Genomic DNA, 19889 nt, shown 5'->3' with positions numbered 1-19889 from the left:
ACACTTACGGCAAATCTATATTATTCCATTATAAACCTAAAACTAGCAACATCAAAGGCGTTAGGGCAGTTTGCAAACCCTACAGAATATTTACATGATAATTAAACTTATTTACTGGTGTAAATGTGTGTGCAGACTTGTCTCAAACTGAAAATCTCATGCCCACCAGCTGATCAAAGTTGACGACTCTGTACTGTAACGCATACCAGCTTTTAAGGTTTTTAATAACTGACGTGTTGAAAATGCACTTGTGGAACAGTCAGCACAGTCACAGTCAATATAAATTACCAGGAGAGGAAATACAACTTTTGAGTGTGAAAACTTTATTCATTTTTAGAAATGTGATTTTAGAAAGGTGATGAACTTTCCATATAGACTGGTTTGTTGTTGTAGTATTACAGACAGTAAAGATACATTTTGTGTTTAAAAAAAAACAAATATATGGGGGTGTGTGGCCTAGTAGGTTAGCTTGTTGTGCCCACAACTGGAAGGTCATCGGTTCAAATCTCACGGTTGGCAGAGTAATATCACCAGCAGGCTCCTGAGCTCAGCCCTTAATCACAGTTGCTCCAGGGACTGACTGACTCTGCTTTATAAATTGTATGTCACTTTAGAATAAAGTGTCTACTAAATAAATAAACAAATGTTAACAATGGATATCATTAATGACTTATTCAGATAAATAGAAATGACCATTCTGTAGTTATGGATGACAGGACATGTCATGCAGCATGAAGAAATGCAAGACAGAGATAAAACATCTTTCATGACTTTAGGTTTATTGATGTAGGAAGATATTAAGTATTCGCCTTTAAGGCATCTCAAAATGTACAACAAAGTTTACCCATTAATTTTAGCAGAATACAAAAATACACATCTCAGTGACTTCCATATTGTAATAAATAGTTAACCATGCATTCTACAATAAAAAGGCACAAAAAACAGTCACTTAGTAGTCATAAAAATTACTAACTACTTTACCAAAACCACCCATATATCTATACAATAAATGTAACATTATATTCCAAAGGTGAAAACACATTACACATTGGTTAAATCTTAGGCAATAAATACGCAAATATTGTGTATACCTATTTATATACCTATATGATATATAATATATTATACAAACAAATATAATATATTATATATGATTAATTTAGACATTATAAAATGTTAAAAATGAAACTGTGCCATTGTAAACAGAATGTAAACAAATGAAAGTTCTCCTTCACCTTGTTGGAAACCAAGTTAGAGATTTGTTAGCATCCTCTACACGGTTCTACACAATGTGGTGGTTTTAAAACCAGGTAGTTTGCGACTTATTCTCACTACTCAGGTAAAGCTGATATTTGGTATACATTTGCGTCAGTTTCCTTATTAAATGTTAGGGAGGACTTCATATAAAATATGAACATTTCATAATGAAAATTCAGTCCGTTGTAGAACTGCTAATTTAAACACCAAACCTGATTTTACAGGGCCTTTGGGAGAGTGGCAAGAAAAGAAAAGAAAAAAAAATAGGTGCATTATACACCATCCCATGTTATCATGTTGAAGAAGATATGATCTGTTACAGGAATATCATTAGGTCACCTGAAACCATCCACTTTCCTGGGCTTTTCTGTCCAAATAAATGGTTAAAGAGTGGAAGCCACGCCTTGTTTGAATAAGGCACTGTGTGTTGTCATTAACTCAGCTATCTTAATATCAAATGCGGTAAATGTTTCATACTTGCAGATCGAAAAGCCGTCCAAATGACCTCGTATCACGTGTGCCACAGGGATGTATGCAAACAGAAGTGGAAGCCATTAAACAAAACCACGGTCAATAAAACGTAACACATAGTTTCCTATTGGTTCCTTTATCACCCACAAAAGTTTAGCTGTTGAATACGTTTAGCTGCATTGTTTTTAACTCATTTTACAAGCATTTTTGTTTTTCGTTTTATTTCACGGATTAGACTGAATTGTTAAGGTACATATTATGTTACCAATATACAAAAAAAATCAGAATTAGATAATAAATAGACATAATACATTTTGCTAATTATTTTGGCATCAGTTATTTTTTGAAACATTACTCTTTTGTAATGGAATTTAGTTATCATAGTAAACATGTAGTGTTCTATAGTATCTGCTGAAATCTAAGCTCACATATGAATATCTATCTTCCACCAACTAAGGGAAACCTCAGTATATCTGGCAATGCCAGTTTTATTTCATGACAGGACCCCAGTTCTGTTTTTGCACAGTAAAATAACACGAACCGCTTGCCTCTCCCAAACACCATATTTGCACCTCCTATTTCATACTTGTGGTTCACTTGTTTATATTGAACCGAGTGCCGCAAAGGTCAAATTAACTATTAAGCAACACACGTCTGGAAACCTTAAAGGGGACACATTGTTTTAACAGTGGAGGAAAAGTGTCTTGGATAGTGCAGTTGCAGAATCTTCAGCTATACAAATAAATTTGGCCAGTAACTTAGACACACCTAAGTCAGAAAAAAACTTTCAACAGCCCAGGTAAAAAAAAAACTAAGAATTTAAAAACTAAAATATAACCAATTCAGTCTAAAATGTTTCTTAAACCTAAGCTGTAAGCACCATTTAATAACAGGGATCAAGAAATAGATTAATACATAGTGACCCGGCCATGTATCTTCATGGAATAAATCTCATCTTAATGATGAGGAATTAATCTTTCTTGGACATTCAGAGAATAAACCGTGTAGAGTAACAATAACCTACATTTATTTTATTGGTACTTCAGGTCTACTGTACACTGAATACTAATTTCAATTAATATATTTCCTGATACCTGTCAAAAAATGCAGCATGAAGCATAAATGAAACCATTTGATTGTCCACAGAAGCAGCGGTGGTATTGAGTCCCGTAATTTCAGTGCATGTTTTCAACTTTGTTAGAAGTTAATAAATTATTACGATTGAAATTATTTCTGTGTCCCTCCAATGGCAAAGTTTCCCTCATTTACTTCCCAAGAAACCGTTTTACAAAGGAAAATTAGGGGGCTATTGTCAGTCTTACAGCTTTTGCAATGATTTTCAATGACGTATTGCAATAATTCAAAGGACTACAAACTAAAACATGTAAAGGTTAGAAAAAAAGTGAGATCTGTATAAATGAGTATCATACTTTCTCCATCTAGTGGGGAATTGCTGTAATGAATAATTTTACTGAGGAAGTAATCAAAGATGATTTGCCACTTTACTGTATACTATTACTCTGATTGAAGTATATTTAAAATGGCCGCTTTTATGTAATGTGACAACCAACATGTAACTTGTTTTAGAATTTGCACAAGGAAATTTCCAGACACGCTCTGCTTAAATTATCCAGGAAGCACAGTGAAACATGAGAAATAACCAGCTGTTGGAAGCACTTTGGACAGTCCGAAGCCGTTTGATTTTATAGTTGGGCTACCTAAAGGTCCACCTTTTTCTAGGAACCAAGGAGAGAAGTTAATGAAACACTCTTTTTAGTTTCCAAAACAAAACCAAACTCAATCACATTTTATAGCTTCAAAATACAATCAACAGTATCAAAATAAGTACAATATTGCACCTTCATTAAAGTACAACAGCATATAAAAATATGAGTTCACTAAACTATCATTAACATTGGGGTTCTGGTGCAAGACACACATTTAAATGTGTGAGCTGTCATTTATAAGCAATCTACAAAGGCCTATAACTATTACCATATAGATTTAAGTCATCTATTATATATACACACAACTGAACAATTTCATATAGAAGTATACCCTGTAATGCCCTCATCTATACCAATTTAAAATGAAGTCCTACAAACTTATCTGACACTGGTTGCAGGAAACTTACAGCTCAGAGTAAGTTTTGCACCAAGTGTTAAAATAATATTCCTAACCTGATAAAGCATTATGTTACAGCCAGAGACTGATGCACTGGCTTTTGAAAGTTGAACCTAAACACAGAGTCTAACAATCACCAAGAGCTGTTTATTAAGTAGATTATTTCTTGCCGAGTAAACAGCGAGAAAGTACCGATCAACAACCCCAAAAAAACTTAACTAAACTTAAGAAATATTAACGTTGTTGGCAAATGACTTTTCACGATTCATTCTAAAGCAACTCCTGATAGTGTTTAAATGTTCAAGTGCCATTTTGGTGCAATAATTACTTTAGGCAAAGAAGAACAAATGCTTACAAAATACTGTCTTCCCTTTGGTACTAGTGTTCATACTTATACCTGGGCTTGCGCGGTATATAATTTTTCATACCGTCATACCATCCAAACATTATACTGCAGTATAAGGTATTTTGACGGTATTTTCAAAAGCAACGCTATTCTGGTATTTTGAAATCTTGGCAATAAAAATTCATCGGCTAACTATCGGCTGATCCTCAGCTAATTTTGAAGCGTGAAGTACTGTGATATACCGTAATACCGCTCAAACCTGGCTATACCTGTGTGAAACACTGCATTCCAACTAACAGTTCATAAGGTCCTTGGTATTTGAAAAATCTGTTTGTATAAACTAGGATAACCGACTTATAAGGTACGCAAAACAGTTAATAACGCTGAAAAAAAATATGGCACACGACTGCTAAAGAACACAGCTTCTTTACGCATAGCTTCCATGCTAAAAATCGAATTACGAAACCTAGAGGCAAAGGGTTACTTCAGACTTCAGTAGTAACAAATGGCATAATATTAAATCGATATAAAACTCGTTCAAGTGTTCTTTGTGTATGTTAAAAAAATCTGACATTAATCATGCAATAAAATAGATTTCCGAACCAAGCAGACGTACCATGCATTACTTCACTGTTAGGAGACTCCAAAGCAATTTTTTGTCCTTGGTCCCAAACCCATTACAGCTGAACTACCATTCATTTTCAATGTCTGCCGTCTCCTCCCTGCCAACCTAAAATGTAAACAATGCTGTTGAAAGCATGATATTTCAGACATAAATGTCTCCCTCCTGATACTAGCATCAATGATATAGCCAATGTGTCGGTTAGCATTAACAAGCCATAAACACTACCCACAGTACATGCTTCATGGAAGTTCTGTTTTGCTACTTTGCCATACCCCCCCTCCCCCCACCCTGGAGGCCAGAGACTGTCCCTTAAATGTTGATTGTTGCATACCTGACTTTGCCCGGAGTGGAGCACTTTAAAATGGCATTTTTGAGTCTACCCACCTACAGCTGTCATTCTAGAACATTTGGCACTGCTACCATCTTAAAAAAAAAAACACCTCAGCAGTTGTCTTTAAGAGGGACTTCCTCCGAGTCCCTGCAGAGCTCTGCCCTCTGTACCAAGCTCTCTCATACAATAAAGCTCTGTGGAACGCTGCAGGATCTCGCCCATCTTAGAGGTCTGTCAGGTTGCTCTTGGCCAGCTCCTTAGTTCCCTGTAGAATTCTCTTCATATGGCCCACCTTCGATATCCCCAGATCCTGTTAGAACGAAACCTGTTAGACCATGTCAGACTGACAAACGACAGCAGAACACACGCCTGGATATATAACAAAAAGGACGACTTCAGCAAGTACTGTCAGCAGTGGGAGGCTTGGACACAATCAAGGTATTGGGGCTTTGTTTGGAGAGCAATGCAGTGCTCACCTCAAAGACCGTCAATAGACCTGTCCAATTACACATGGAAAACAATATACAATAATAACGCACTGTCCCAGAAACACATCTGACCATTTAAATAGCATTACAGAATCACGTTCTCGTTCAGTGTACTGCACTTTCACATTTTGATATATTTATAATACCGTTATAAAAAGAGTTATGAAGTTATATACAGGGTGGGCTAATCGTAGGCATACAGTTTTATTGTACAGTACTGATTGAGTCAGCTTTAGTCTCTTAGCCCTTAGGCATTCGAAATGTCTTCCGCCACGTCGCCCAATCTAACGCTGTGGAAAGGGGCTATCAAGGTAGCGGAAGTGTGTCACAGTGTCAGGGACAGGCTGCAGGAATGCACCAACATTGATGGAGGACATTTCGAATATCTAAGAGACTACACATGACCCAATCAGTACTGAAAAATAAAAACTGTACACCTACCTTTAAAAATAAAAACTTTATTTTGTAAAACCGAACCTTTGTAAAATAAAAACCTCTAAACACCGTTGAATGATCTTGATATTTATTTATGTTCTTGATAAATGCCTGGTTACTTCATCCTAGTAAAGCAGTTCCATAAACAGAAACTGTTACTTGTCACTGCATGCGGGACTAAGGATTGTTATACTGTTGATGCGTGTTAGCCAATCACAAAGGAAGTATATATCAGAGAAAAAGAGGCTCAGATTTTAGGGATTTTATGTGTAGAGGTGGGTGTTCCTGCAAGTAGACATGTACTTTTCTCATGTCACACCAGGACAGCCCAGAGGGCACAATGAGTTTCCACGAGCGTTTTCCGTTCGATGAGAGGGACAGAGGTTTGGTATGACGGGACGGGACAGAAAGGAAATCGGCACAGTTCAAGGTACAGTGTCAGCAGGCCTGGAGGGCTTGTCAACAACCTTCTCACTCTCGTCTAAACAAAATCAATTCTTTCAACCTTAAGCACTGCTCCCGTTAAGATCACATATCATGATAATGAAAGTCTCGTGATGGTTTTCAAATACACAGATCTTCAGGGTTACGATAATACAGTGGAACAAAGCTGTTTAGATAAGGGCAGATAAGAGGATATTCTCATAAAAATGATGAACCCAGACCAAATATGGAAACATTTACTCTTCACCCTACTGAGGAGATGCTGTGATGGTTTCATGCTGTATGCCTGAATCCCAGTAACTGATATCTCCTGAAGTTTCCAAGGCCACTATCCGAAGACGGTTTTCTGTTCCTCTCAAACACATCCACTACAGAAAAGCCAGTTTCACACCTTAATATTTAACATGTATATTGCACCATGCGTCAGAGCAGCCCTGCCAGTCGGCAAATGTCCGAAACGCTAAGATTCCCCCCACCCCCCACCTGACCTGCCGTTAACATTTTTTTTCCTAGCAGTCACCCCCACTCCTCCTAACACCAAAACACACACATGCACACGAGCATACACCTGCAACGCTCCTTCACCAACAGTCGGGGATGCCCATATATGGAGAGGGGGGAGCAGGGCGGGGTTGGGTGGGTGGAGTTAGTACACAAGTTTCGTCTTCAAACCAACTTGCACACAAGAAGCCGAGCAGGGCAGTGCAACACACAAGGGTAAAAAGGGAGAAAGAGAGGAGGGAGGTAAAGGGGGAGAGAGAGCTGTTGTGCATATGTGTGTGAGAGTGAGAGAGCGCGAGAGAGAGAGAGAGAGAGAGAGAGAGAGAGAGTGAGAGCGCAAGTCTGGTTGAAGCACAAAGGGGTTGCGTATACCTTGAGGTCTCTCCTCTCCAGGTGAAGGAGCTCGGAGCCGCGGATGTCGTGGCGGATGAAGGTGTCTTTGTATTCCCCCAAGCTGAGCTGCTCCAACCAGGCGGCCACCTCCTCAGTACCCCACTTCTGAACTACACAGGTCAAGAGCAAGAAGCCCTCTTTCAGTCTCCGCCCCCTCAGACGCATGACACAAGCAAACAGGGTCAGGCCAAAAGGAAAAGCCCGGCACAAATAAAATGAGAAAGAGAGAGAGAGATAGAAGAGAAGAGAGAAGAAGTGGTGGGAGCAGCTAGCAAAACGAGGGTTAGGAGGCTGTTTTGGTACAGGCCTCTGGTCTTGGGTTTGGCATGCGGGTTATTGTAGTGGGACGTCCACCATTCCAGAGGCACACAGGACATAGGAAGGAGCGGGAGGCTAAAGCCTGGGCAATCTGAAGTCCGAATCCGTCCCCCACGTCGCCCCCTGGTGGGCGGGGCTAAACCAGCCCCACCACACCCCACCCAAACCTCCAGCGATGGATCTGGGCTACCCCACCCGTGCTGCCCACACTTGCGTCCGGTCAAACGCAGGGATACCCATCCCAGTGCAAAAAAACGCACAACCTCGACAGCAGGAAGTCCGTTGGCTAGGTGCCCGTAGATAAGGATGGTAGATACCCTCTGGCGATGAACAGGTCGCAGAGTATGACTACGAACAAGCGGGCAGGGCCAAATGAATAACCAGTGGCTTGAAATCAAAGCGTGAAGAGGTCATTATATGGTCTTACATTTAATTGTGTAGGAGTCATAATTAATAAAGGCACAAATGTTTCTGGCACAGTCATTTTCCTGTTGACCAAATGGTGAGATGATTTCTAACCATCAAATGCCAGGAGTACCCCTCACAGTCAGCAGAGGGCAACCAAACAGCAACCTAGTAAATTCATGTCTGCGAGCTTTGGTTTGTGTCTGCTAACCGGCGCCTGAACACAACAACCGTCCTCGGCGGACAACACCACGAACAGAGAGACTGGGCATGGATACTCATGGATGGTCAGGTTGGACTGATGACTGGATGACGGCACAAAACAGAGACACTAAATTAGCTTCTGGCAAGACGTCCGGCGAACGCCATTCTTGTGTGGCTGAGTTATCACTTGCTCATTGGGGGTCCAGATGAGCTTGGGTGTTTGCAAGCATCGAATGCAGTCAGACATATCTATGGGTGTTATAAATAAAACCAAGGTGTAGCATTGTCATACTAATGGGCTGTTTTACAGCGTAGGTACAAATCCATCCACCAGAGGGGGCAATAACACATTTCATACCACTTTGTATAAAATTTCAAAAAAAAAAAAAAAAATTATACAAATTAATCAATTTTGTCAATTCTCAGAATGAAAAAAATCAAACTAAATTTCTAAAAGCCTCTAAAATGGAAACGCAATATTTCTCTTTAGTATTCGGTATTGGAAATAACATACTCAGAGTAAGCTAATACAACATATATATTACATACAACATATTCATACAACTACATGTAGGCACAGATATATATGTATTCCTACATATAAAACACAAACATCTCATTTAGTCACTGTATGACACTTACACAGTATTTAATACAGATATGGTATTCAAATCATAGTGGTATTTTTGGCTACAGAACAGTTTCACCTCAAATCCAAGACTTATGTTAATAGTGGTTCTGGTCTGATACAGGATTGCTCTGAATTCTCACCCAATCATATTAATGGTTACGGCAACTCAAGTCTCACACTCATACCTGGTGTTTAAATCTCATTCTGAATGAGATCCATAAACAGACCGCAGTAGGAAGCAGTTGTACAGACGCTCCTCCACTTACGAACTTTCAACTTACGAACTTTCAGACATACGAACAAAGAGTCCAGATTGTGTTCATTTGGGCTCCCCTTTCCTGTCTGCAACATCGAGTTTTTTTTTCTGCGCGCCAATTCTGCCTAGCACGACTTCTGGCCGCTACTCCCACCGCGCAGCAGCGTAGCCTGCATACTCCCAGCATCCTGGTTCTTTGTACTTGCGTATACCCTTAAAATGATGTTGAATAACAATTTACGAACATTTCAAGTTACGAACGGCCGTTCGGAACGTATCTCGTTCGCAAGTAGAAGAGCGTCTGTACTTCCCACGATAAACATTTGCACATTCACACCCTGCATCTGCACATGCTTCAGTAAAATAACCATAAACCACACAGATGTATAAATAAGCTACAAATCATTGATTCATATGTAGAAGCTGGCCTGTAACTGGGTGGGGGGTGGGTACTTACCTGGCTGGGAGGTGCCCTTCTTCAGAACCTTCTCCTTCTTGAACTTTGGCACGATGCGGAACATGGAACTGCGGCTATTCCTCTTGCCATACTCCAGGGAGGGGTCCTGGAACACAGAGAGGCTGCCAAACCACCCAATCACTGGCAAAGGCACCCTTGGTGGGCGGGGCTATGTGCTGACTGCCTATTGGCTAGGGACTCTTCCTTTGGGGGCAGAGGAGATGTGTCAAACTGCTTCTATTGTAAGAAGTAAGGCTTTCGACCGGGAAAAGCCCAAGCAATTCTAAAGCGATTAGGCAGTACAAACAGTAACCAGAGCCAAGCCACTGTGCTGAATGTCTGCATTTTTACAGGGTTGGATCATCTATGTCTGGCGTTAAATGCAAAGCAGCTTCCACGATTTCTAAAATGCAATGAAAATCAAAGTCAGTAGTGGAAATATTTGTGAGAGTGGTGGGGGGGGGGGGCTTACCTCCTCGTCGTCGGGCTGCAGGATGTGGTACAGCCATGGGATCTCAGCCAGCTTCCCCAGCTCCAGCTCCACACTCTGCAGCGCGCTCGACAGCAGCTCCTCGTGGGGGGAGTCCAGTTGCTTTTTGGTCAAACAGAAGACCAAGTCAGAGGGGAAAACTCACTCCTTTACACAGGGAACAAGCTAAGGGGATCTGGGTGGAGAACAAGCACAAGGACCTCAACAACCATCGAATGCAGTGGTCACCAGCCAGCGGACTCCGGGCTGCAATCGGACCAACAAAGAACTGAACCCGAACTGAACGATCAACACCCCCCTCCCCCCAGTCGGCAAACTGTAACATCAGAGAACATCCAACTTAGCTGACAAATGTTTTTGGACTCAGTGGAACTTGGCTTGTGTTGCTGATGGAATCTGGCCCTCTGGGAAAAATAACTGGAGAGCCCTGATCTAATGTGGCAATAATTATATGTTGTATGCATAAATAAACAAACAAACAAACAAACAAATAAATACACCCCTCAAGTACATCAATCTACATGATGGCCCAAATAAACGACTGTGGTGCAACCGGTAATATTATTCACTGCAACTTCTCCAGCACGGCATCATTGATGTTGCAAAGAGATTAAATTAATTAAATTAAATTTAATTCCTTTAATTCAAGCAGAGTGGTGGAAGTAGCTGCACAGCACAATTTCTCAGCACACATTCAGTGCATCGTTTTCGGTTTGGTACACACAATGAAATGAATGAATACATTTACTGACACGGGCGGAACCTAAATTCACATGTAGATGTTCAACATAGAAAACATTACGCTAATTGTGGTTATGAGTTTGTTACAGATAATGCTGGTCAGTCACTGGTAATCGGCATTTTGGAATCATTTTGGTTTCCTGATAAATTGCACCAACACTGGAGAGAGAGAGTACTTGATAAGACCAGGACTATCCATCGAGGTATGGAATTTGGACATGTTGCTTAAAACACAAGCAGACATGCAAACTCTTCTGTGGTGACATCATCTGGGAGTGTGGACAACTGGAGCAGAGCATAAACAGCCTCCGCAAGTTAGTCTCCCTGTGGCAATTAAGCTAATTTAGCTGCAGATAGGAGACAATACTCAGTTGTAGAGAGTCTGATATTTAGTACATTATGATTCTGCTGTTTTATTCTTATATTTTCGATTTTTTAATTTATTTTATATACTGCTGTATAAGGGTGGCATGGTGGCACAGTGATTAGCACTGTTGCCTCACATCTCTAGGACCAAGGTTCCAGTCCCTGCCGGTGTTCCGTGTGTGGAGTTTGCATGTTCTTCCTGTAGGGGTTCCTCCAGTCTCCCTCCAAAGTCCAAAAACATGCTGTTGTTACCTGAAGTTACCAAATTGCCCACGTGTGAACAGTGTGTGAGTGTGAACAGTGTGTGAGTGTGCCCTGCGATGGGTTGGCACCCCATCCTGAGCTCCTCTCTGCTCTACAAACCCCCCAGCAACCCAGTATAGGGGTTACAGAAGATGTTTTTTTTTTAACAATATGAAAAGAAATAGGTGTTTTTAATCAGACACGTCAACAAACGCATTGCCTTTGTTTACAGCTTAGCCTAATTGTGTTTGCAGTTTTAATAATAAATAATCTCAGAACAAATTCTGTTTTCCTTGCTGCACCGAAACTGGCTTGCTGGCCCAGTGGAGGCAGCAGAGAGCAGACCGTACTCACCAGTGACACCCGGCCCACCAGCAGCGATTCTGTCTCATTGTGCAGGGCCTTGACATTACTGGCCACCTCGATGGCCGTGTTCCTGGTCAGGCTCTGAGGAGAACGACAGAAAACAAAGCAATCAACCAGTTACCCCATCCCAGCATAGACCTCAGAAGATCTCCACGATGTCATAAAATCTCCATAAGGATAAAGAGGCATACAGGGGTAATACCCGAAAAGATACCGATTCAGGACTGGCCTCCGTGTAAGGCCTCACCTCAGGGAACTTGGGGTGCGTCTTGTTGAGGGCGTGGGAGCAGGCGTTGACGGCGTGGGCCAGCTCCTGCTCCAGGAGCCCATTGGTCTTGGCAGCCTCACAGATCCTGCCGGTGGGAATGAACACGTTTGGGGTCAGAGATCATTCTAGTAGCCACGCCCACACAAAGACACTAACCTCTTATATTATGGGATGTGGGGGCGTTACCTGGTGATGAGCTCCTCAGCGGCACGGGCGCACATCTGGATGAGCGCGGCTTCCTCTTCTGTTGCCAGGTCGACAGACTGCTGGGGGTAGAGGTGCGGCCGCAGGGGGGGCTTATCGTACTTCAGCTTGTCCTCCCAGGACTTGAGGGTGTTTTCAAAGGCCTGTGGACACACACACACGCTCACAGGAGGAGGTACACCGCGCACATATAGGCAGACACACAAAAACAGCCCTCACCCATAGAGGGAGCCCAAGAGCACCGCTTACCCTGTCCCGCGTCAACATTTGGGCCCGGTTTTTGTGCTGGATCTTTATAACCCCAGGGGGCTGGATCCAGGCCTCACCATCCACCTGGATGGGCACACCTTCATCTCCTAGGATGGTGATCTTCACCGTGCGGCACTTGGAGGGCAGGGACGGGCAAGACGTCAGCACCATCGACACAGCAATGCTAAGTGGAGGACGGGCCAGAGCTTACCTGGGCGATCCGGTGATGCTGGAGTTTGATGACTCTGGAGACGGCCATCTGCATGCTGCCGAATACGGCCACGACCTCCAAGATCTTATCGTCAAAGGAGGGCGCACAAAAGATCTGAGGAGAGGAGCGAAGCCCCCAGTGCAGGTGTAAAACAACTACAGCGTAAGCATGTACACAAATCACTGATTTCAATGCCAGCAGTCATCCTTCCTTGATGTTTTTCTACACAGCTGATATCTTCAGATGAGGATTTCCTAATTTAGCCTTAATGACCCAGAGTGTATGCTGCGTTCTCTTCCAGCTACACATAATTGTTTAATTAGTCTTGATTGAGCTCTCCAATGAAAGGCACAATTCAAATTATGCCAACATTAAGGCTTGATTAATGAATACTTTTCCAACTGCATCCACCCAAATTGAGCAACGACCTATCATGGAAGGTAATGGAAAATCCTTTATTTGATCATTTGAAGAATAAACAATGTTACTGCAATCTTAAGTTAAATTAATAAAACCCTTATTTAATGATACATAATCTTCATTTTTTTCCCTTTAGTACAATTATAATCTTTCCATTTATTCAATCAACAGATAAGTAAGAGAATGATTGGGAATTCTATCATGAGGTGTCCACTAGAGGGCACAAGAAGGGCATTTATTTAATGTTGTGTGGCAAAGTTACTGTTTGTTCTAGAACCCTGTTGTTCTTAGGACAGAATAAATGGCCTCCAACCAGAGATGGACTGTCCTGTTAAACATATGCATTTGTTTATCTGTAATACCCAATGGAGGCTGTAAATCCCAAAAATTGCTCCAGGGGGCGCTGGATAAATGGCTGACTTGCACTTATACCCAAACTTCAGTCTCACCTGCGTCAGTGTGTCTCATAGGAGGGCAAGAACGAATATGCGAAAGCTAGCAGACTCCTGCGTATCTGTATTTTTTCCATGTAAAATGGCCAAATAAAGTGTCATTTCACCTCATATGCCCTTTGCTATCATGCAGCAATGAGACAGGAGTCCTTCCCTTAAAGCATCAGATTTATGCACTTAGCAACACGGACAGAGGAGGCAGCCGAAATCCCCTCTGCCACGGCATCACACAGGACAGAGAAGCGAACACTGGAGTAACAATATGGATTTTACATCCAGCTGTTACTATTGTGCGACTCTTCATTTGTACAATGGGTATTGACTGGGTGAATAGACAATTGTTGGCTCTGGGGCACAATAGAAAAGCTCAAGGGATCTGGATCAACAGGCCTTTGGCTACAAATGTGTTTAACCGGCATGTTACGTCCCTGGCGAGCAGAGGCTCCCAGCCACCTGGCACGTCAGACCCCGCCAGGAAGCGCAGCCAGCCTGCCCGCCTGACCTTGACATTCCTGGTTGGCGCGGGGTGGGGAGGAAACAATAGTGCCCCGAAATGCAATATGAGCCATGTGGCTCAGCCCGAGCCGTGGAAGATCAGTTTATTCCAGATGAGCCACCGGAGTCCTTAGATAAACACCCTGCAGCAAGCCTGGTCCCTCGCACTCAACTGTGAGGCATCCCACTAGGTTCAGTCAAGGCCTCCAAACAGAAGCCTAGTATTTGAGAAAAGGCAGTGCACTACTGGTCTCCAGTAAGAAATGCTGTGTTTATAAATGACGAGCAACAAAAATCAAAGACCCCTGTCAGATGTTTAATGAAACTGGACTCTAGCAAATAAACTCGAACGTAGAATGGCTCGAGATTCTAAATTTCTAGATCCGTTAGCCTGAAGGCACCACAGGAAACGGGGGCGGCGAACATGGCTGCCGGGCTCCCGAACGCATACTTACGTCGTCCTCTTTGGTCCCACCCCAGAAGTTAGTGCCGCCGGCGTAACTGGGAATATTCAACACGGCGATTCCCTGGAGACTGGGGAGGGGGATGTACTGGCCATCGCACTGAAAAACAGCAGCGGCAGAGAAACACTGAGCACCTGACATCACTGTTGGGCAAGCATGGCGAATGGGATTGGACGGCCTCCATCGTCCGCCTACTGGCAGACACCAATGCCTTTGATCACTGTGTGTTTTTTTCACCACTGAGTCGTCCCACCTTCACCTGGATTAACACGACATGTTACAGGGAGCCATAGGAAGTGTAGCGGACCGTAAAATCGAATCCACATCTCACCTCCAGCTGGACCTTCTGCTCCAGATTCTTGTAGGTCCTCTGCAGCAGCTCTTTGGTGCCCAGCACCCCGTACCACATCATGTTCTTGGTACGGCTCCTAGGCAAGAGAGGAAAATTCCGGAATAACTTTCACATACTCCTGAAATCCAGAAAAAGGTTTTTTTTTTTGTCATCTTAAAGTCCTAATTTTCCTCCTTAAGGAACAACAGGACATTATATAGAGTGGAATGTGTAGTGCGAGAGATATATGAGCAAAAACTTGTCCTGTACAGAGGACAGAAATGAACTGCTGGATCTCAGGAGGATATTTACTCAGTCCAAATGCTGGATAAATGGAACAGCTAAATTTAGCCAGATGAAATCTGAAATCAGCCTCTGTGATCAGGACCAGTGCAGTATTATGTTAACACAAACGGGAGGGCAAAGCCAAACGCCGTCGCACCTGCACTTCTCAGGATGCTCCTCCCGCTTATTGTTGAACTCCAAGGAGATCTTGGCGTCTAGTCCGATGCCAAAGTAATTGTTCATGACACACTTCTCCAGGTAGCCGTCCCTGAGTGAGGTAAGGTAGCATGGATACTCTTAACACTTCAGTTCTTAATGGCTTATGAGAAAAGGACAAATGGAGGAGAAGACATTCAACCATAAAACGACCAATCATTTTGCAGGGAATAAATTACATTACTCTTCTTTAGCCAAGCATGAGAACGCCACATTTGCCACAAGGCAATATCATTCCATCACTGATGTCATCAAGGCTTTTCACATACATACACACACTACACTGTAAAGTTTCTTACATAGAGTCAAGATCTGGGTCAATGAATGGTGTTGCTCCAAATGGGTCTATGTTGGCCAGGAGCATCTTGCTGATGATCGAGCTCCCGGCGATGGACGCAGCCAGACCAGCTCGCAGGCCTGCCGGCAAAGGGACCCAAACTGACGTCAAGCCGGCAGACGTCCAACTAGAGACTCAAGGACCCTCGATAACCAGAGGGTCATGCACTGCATGTTCATCAAGGTCATTAATTACTGCTATTATCGTGTATTATCGACACCTATTAAAAAGTAATTAGAAAAATTAATATAGCTACTGTAGCTAAACATGCAAAAGAAATAATTTAGCTAGCTGAGCTCAGCTCAATAATACTGATCATAATTAATGGCTTTTGATTACGAAAATGAATAGAAGACGATGAATAAAGATGTATCATCTTATCGTGCAGTGCAGACATGCCGTTTTAAGTGAATAGCTGCAGCTTGAAGCAGAAGATTTGTGTGTGTGTGTGTGTGTGTGTGGTCCAAATATACATTACATTTGGGGGACGAAATGTCTCCACAATATGATAAAACCTTCTTATTTTGATATTTTGGGGCCCATTTCATTGGTCCCCACAAGGGGAAATTCGAGCACACTATTGTCTCTGGGCAGGCGGGTGTTAGGAGTGTGTCGGCGTGTGTGTTGCGGTACCAGGGCAGATGATGCGTGTGTTGAGCACAGGTAGATTCTCCTTGCTGGTGGTGAAGGGGGGCATGGAGAAGGAGCCACAGGATTGGGTGCTCCGGCTCAGCCTTCTCTCCGGGGGGGAGCACGGCGTCGTCGTCTTAGCTGATTGGGGGTGGGGTGGAAACATGATCATCAGCACCGTACAGAAGATCAAAGCAGCATCATATAGAAGATATTCGTGAGCAGCATTCCAAAAAGTCCATGAGAACTTACATATATCAGCTGACAGTTCCATCATTGTGCTTTTACGCCAACTGCTATAGGACCCATAGGAACTCCATTAAACATGCCTTTGTATTTCAGTTAAGTTGTGTTCTGCCAATATCAAGCTCTTTCCTACACTTCTGGACACAGGCCTACACCTAAGGCTTATCCTCTTAGTTTAACAAACCCTCATGACTTTCACTTTCAGCCTTGATCACATCAGGTAGGGGTGACCCTTCACATTAGGCGAGATTAAGACTGAGATCTTTAGGATTAAATGGAGCACCTGCTACAGTCGTGGATGGTCAACCTAAACCACGAACGCGCCATGAACTGCCATGAACTGGCATAGCTGAAATTTGATTCTTGTTCCCTCGGTCCACGGGGCAGAAACAAAGCGAAGAAGCAGGAGACTCAACAGCTGCCTGAAATTAAGCGGGAATAGCCAGGGACGCCAGCAGGCTGCAAAAACAGCCTTTGCTTCTCCTCTGGGGGGACGGGGAGGAAGCAGGAAACCACATAAACAGGAAGTACCACTGCAACACATACAATGCCACGTTCTATAAATGAAAACAGGCGGTCGCTGACTCAGAACACCAACTCATATTTAGATATGCTGGAAATCACGTCCGAATCGAGGAGCGAAGGTAACTGGTGCTGTAAATCAAACCAGCGCGTGTCAACACTAACACCCGATGTTTATGAAGGTATCTGAAAGTGTTCAAATCAGCGTCACGTACAGGACACTTGCGAGATCTAGCAAACACTGATGTCGCTGTGGTATTTTCTGAGACCGCCATACATTAAAGAGCATTTTTCCCCTCCACACAAACAGCTCATTAACGAAATGACTGAAGTACAAAGCAAACCAACACTACAGGAAGCAGAAGCTCAGAGGTGAAAATGAGTAAATGGCAACACCTTATATACAGTTTGTCTTTTATCTCAAAAACTTGCAGACCATTCACATTTTGACTAAATTTTAAAGTCAGGATAACTTAAAATCACATTCACATGCTGTGGTTGATTCATCTGGGCTGTTGGGACTCTGGAAGCACTACGCACTCCTAGAAATCAAGAAGTCAAGGGTACGCGAACAAGCAACCTACAGGTTATGACTTGGTGTCCTGCATCCCTCTGCACCTTCACGAGAGGTCCCGATCACAAATAGCACTGGTCCAAGACGAACGCGAGAACCGGGGCTGGATTTGACCCTGCATCCCTACACCCAGCTGCGTCACCATACAGCCCTTGTCTTTATTGTTTTGCATGATTAATATAAAAGTATAATGTCTTGTGCCTGTTTTTATCTTAGCGCTTTACTTCAGAAATACCAGCAGGTGGCAGTAGTTGTTCCAAAACATGGCATGATACCTATTCGCTGTAAATGACAAAGTGCAGTAAGTTTCTCGGTCATCTACATCACTGCTATGGTGGACTTAGTCGATCTCTCCTTTATAAGGTAGTGTTTTTGAGCCCAGGATGAGGTACCAGAAGGGGGGGGGGGCTTACAGGACTGAGATTCCAGCTCTTTGGTGTCCTCATCCTTTTCGTTGTCTTTGTCCTCCTCCTCGCTCTCCTTCCGAAAATCCGCCGGGGACTGAGGGTCCTGCAGCTCCTCAGTGTGAGCGTTCTGCTCATCCACGACTGTGGGGGGGGGGGGTAAGCACACCGCAGCTCAATCGCTTAGCCAGCCCTCAACACGTCCGCTGACTCAGTGGCTGCGTGAGTCCAGAACAGGACGCTATCGTTTCAGAAACACCATCACTACTTTCCGTTTTCTTTCGGACTTCACGGCACTTTCGTTATCCCTTCGTAAAAATGGCATTTGTCCCAAAAGAGAGGTTTTCAGAGGGACTAAGTGCACCTTAAGGTAAATGTTACCCGTCCTGACATTCACTCTCACTCTCACTCTCCCCTGGGGTGCAGAAACGTGGAGGAGTTTCTCCAAAATCCCACTAGGTTAGATTCACATGCCTCCCACAGCCTGGCCCGTTACTGTCATGCTGCAAATACATTTTGAGATGTTTTTTTCTTTCCCCCAGGAAAATATTGTCTCTGTCTTCCTGACCCCATAAGGGTAAATAGCGCCGACCCCTCTTGGAACGTCCTAAATGTCACACGGTTCGGGGGGAGGATGAGGGGGCTGCAAATCTGGGCCGCAGCGTTTTTTCTGGCACAGCGTGCTGGCAGCTTTCTTTACGCCTCCGGGCATCGCTCGCACCTCACCCACGCCGCTGAGAACCAGAGAGCCAACGTGACTGAAACCACCCCGCGTTTTGGCCAATTACCATGTTTCAGTAATAATTTCATGTATTAGACTGAAACTTTCAGACAGCAGCCCTGTCCCTTATTTTAGTCCTGTGATCTGTGTGAGACGGAGGTGCTTTGGGGATGGAACGCTAATAAATCAGAGCAGATAACCTGATTTCTGTTTAAGGAGGCAGCTAGACCAATCAGGGCCAGCTGGGTGGCGTGGGGGGGAAAATCCAGGGAAGCTGAGGAGTGATGTCAGGCCGACGGCTGCAGCGATTTCAATGTCATGGTGGTACGGGTTTGAAGCCCAAACAGCGGGGTGCTGTGTGGGTCAGCAGATTAAGATGCTGTGCTGCTGATTGAAAGGTTGTGGGTTCAGGTCCCAGAGAGGCCCTCAATTCCCACTTGCTTCAGGAGTCATCTGACCCTGTCCTCATAAAAATGTGTACTGCTTTGGGTAAAGGTGCCTGTTAAATAAAGTTGTTCAGTAGGTCTTAAAGGGCCATGGGTCCTATTTTTTTTTTTCTTTTTCCACCTTTGTCCTGATCATGTGACAGGCCCCTCCCCCACACCCCGCCACACATTTCCTCATTGAACTCAATTCCGATACGCAAACCCCATCGCCTCCCGGTGCCGCCGCTCACCTTTCTCTGCCTGCTCGACAATCTGCCTCACTGCCTTCTTCAAGCTATTGGCCCGAAGCATGAGCTGCTCTTTGGCTTTGAAGATCTTGTGCGGGGATCCCTCCAGCTTCTCCTTCAGCTCCGTCAGGGACTCCTCGCTGTGGTCCTCCAGCTCCTGCACCTCCTCTGGGTCCTCCTCCACGATGGGCGGCGTGCTGCGCAGGGCCGTGGCCTGGGCCTCCACTTGGAGGGTTTGGAGGAGCGAGTCCAGCTTCTCGTTGAGGATGGCACACTGTGGAGAACCAAGGATGCG

General features: G+C 43.8%; 1 protein-coding gene across 8 annotated transcripts in view; it reads right to left on the bottom strand.

Moving 5' to 3' along the window:
* Positions 1-760: 760 nt before the first annotated feature.
* Positions 761-19889, bottom strand: part of dgkh (diacylglycerol kinase, eta) — a 60220-nt gene continuing 41091 nt past the window's right edge. For 7 of the 8 annotated variants that reach the window (XM_023823809.2, XM_023823633.2, XM_023823723.2 and 4 more), the window contains 16 exons: positions 19598-19868; positions 18210-18344; positions 16458-16595; positions 15787-15904; positions 15429-15539; positions 14987-15083; positions 14647-14754; positions 12825-12938; positions 12614-12748; positions 12347-12507; positions 12140-12245; positions 11881-11973; positions 10159-10278; positions 9687-9792; positions 7395-7525; positions 761-5464 (listed from right to left, as the gene is read on the bottom strand). In XM_023823809.2, coding sequence (XP_023679577.2) covers positions 5378-5464; positions 7395-7525; positions 9687-9792; positions 10159-10278; positions 11881-11973; positions 12140-12245; positions 12347-12507; positions 12614-12748; positions 12825-12938; positions 14647-14754; positions 14987-15083; positions 15429-15539; positions 15787-15904; positions 16458-16595; positions 18210-18344; positions 19598-19868 — 2031 coding nt within the window. In that variant the 3' untranslated portion in view covers positions 761-5377. The remainder of the gene's footprint in view (positions 5465-7394; positions 7526-9686; positions 9793-10158; positions 10279-11880; positions 11974-12139; positions 12246-12346; positions 12508-12613; positions 12749-12824; positions 12939-14646; positions 14755-14986; positions 15084-15428; positions 15540-15786; positions 15905-16457; positions 16596-18209; positions 18345-19597; positions 19869-19889) is intronic. The other variant, XM_023824044.2, reaches the window with a different exon arrangement.

The sequence above is a fragment of the Paramormyrops kingsleyae genome, chromosome 1 (assembly GCF_048594095.1).
Source record: "Paramormyrops kingsleyae isolate MSU_618 chromosome 1, PKINGS_0.4, whole genome shotgun sequence".
NCBI classification, from domain to species: domain Eukaryota; kingdom Metazoa; phylum Chordata; class Actinopteri; order Osteoglossiformes; family Mormyridae; genus Paramormyrops; species Paramormyrops kingsleyae.
The sequence above is the reverse complement of the archived record's forward strand: the minus strand, read 5'-3'. Positions and strand labels throughout refer to the sequence as shown.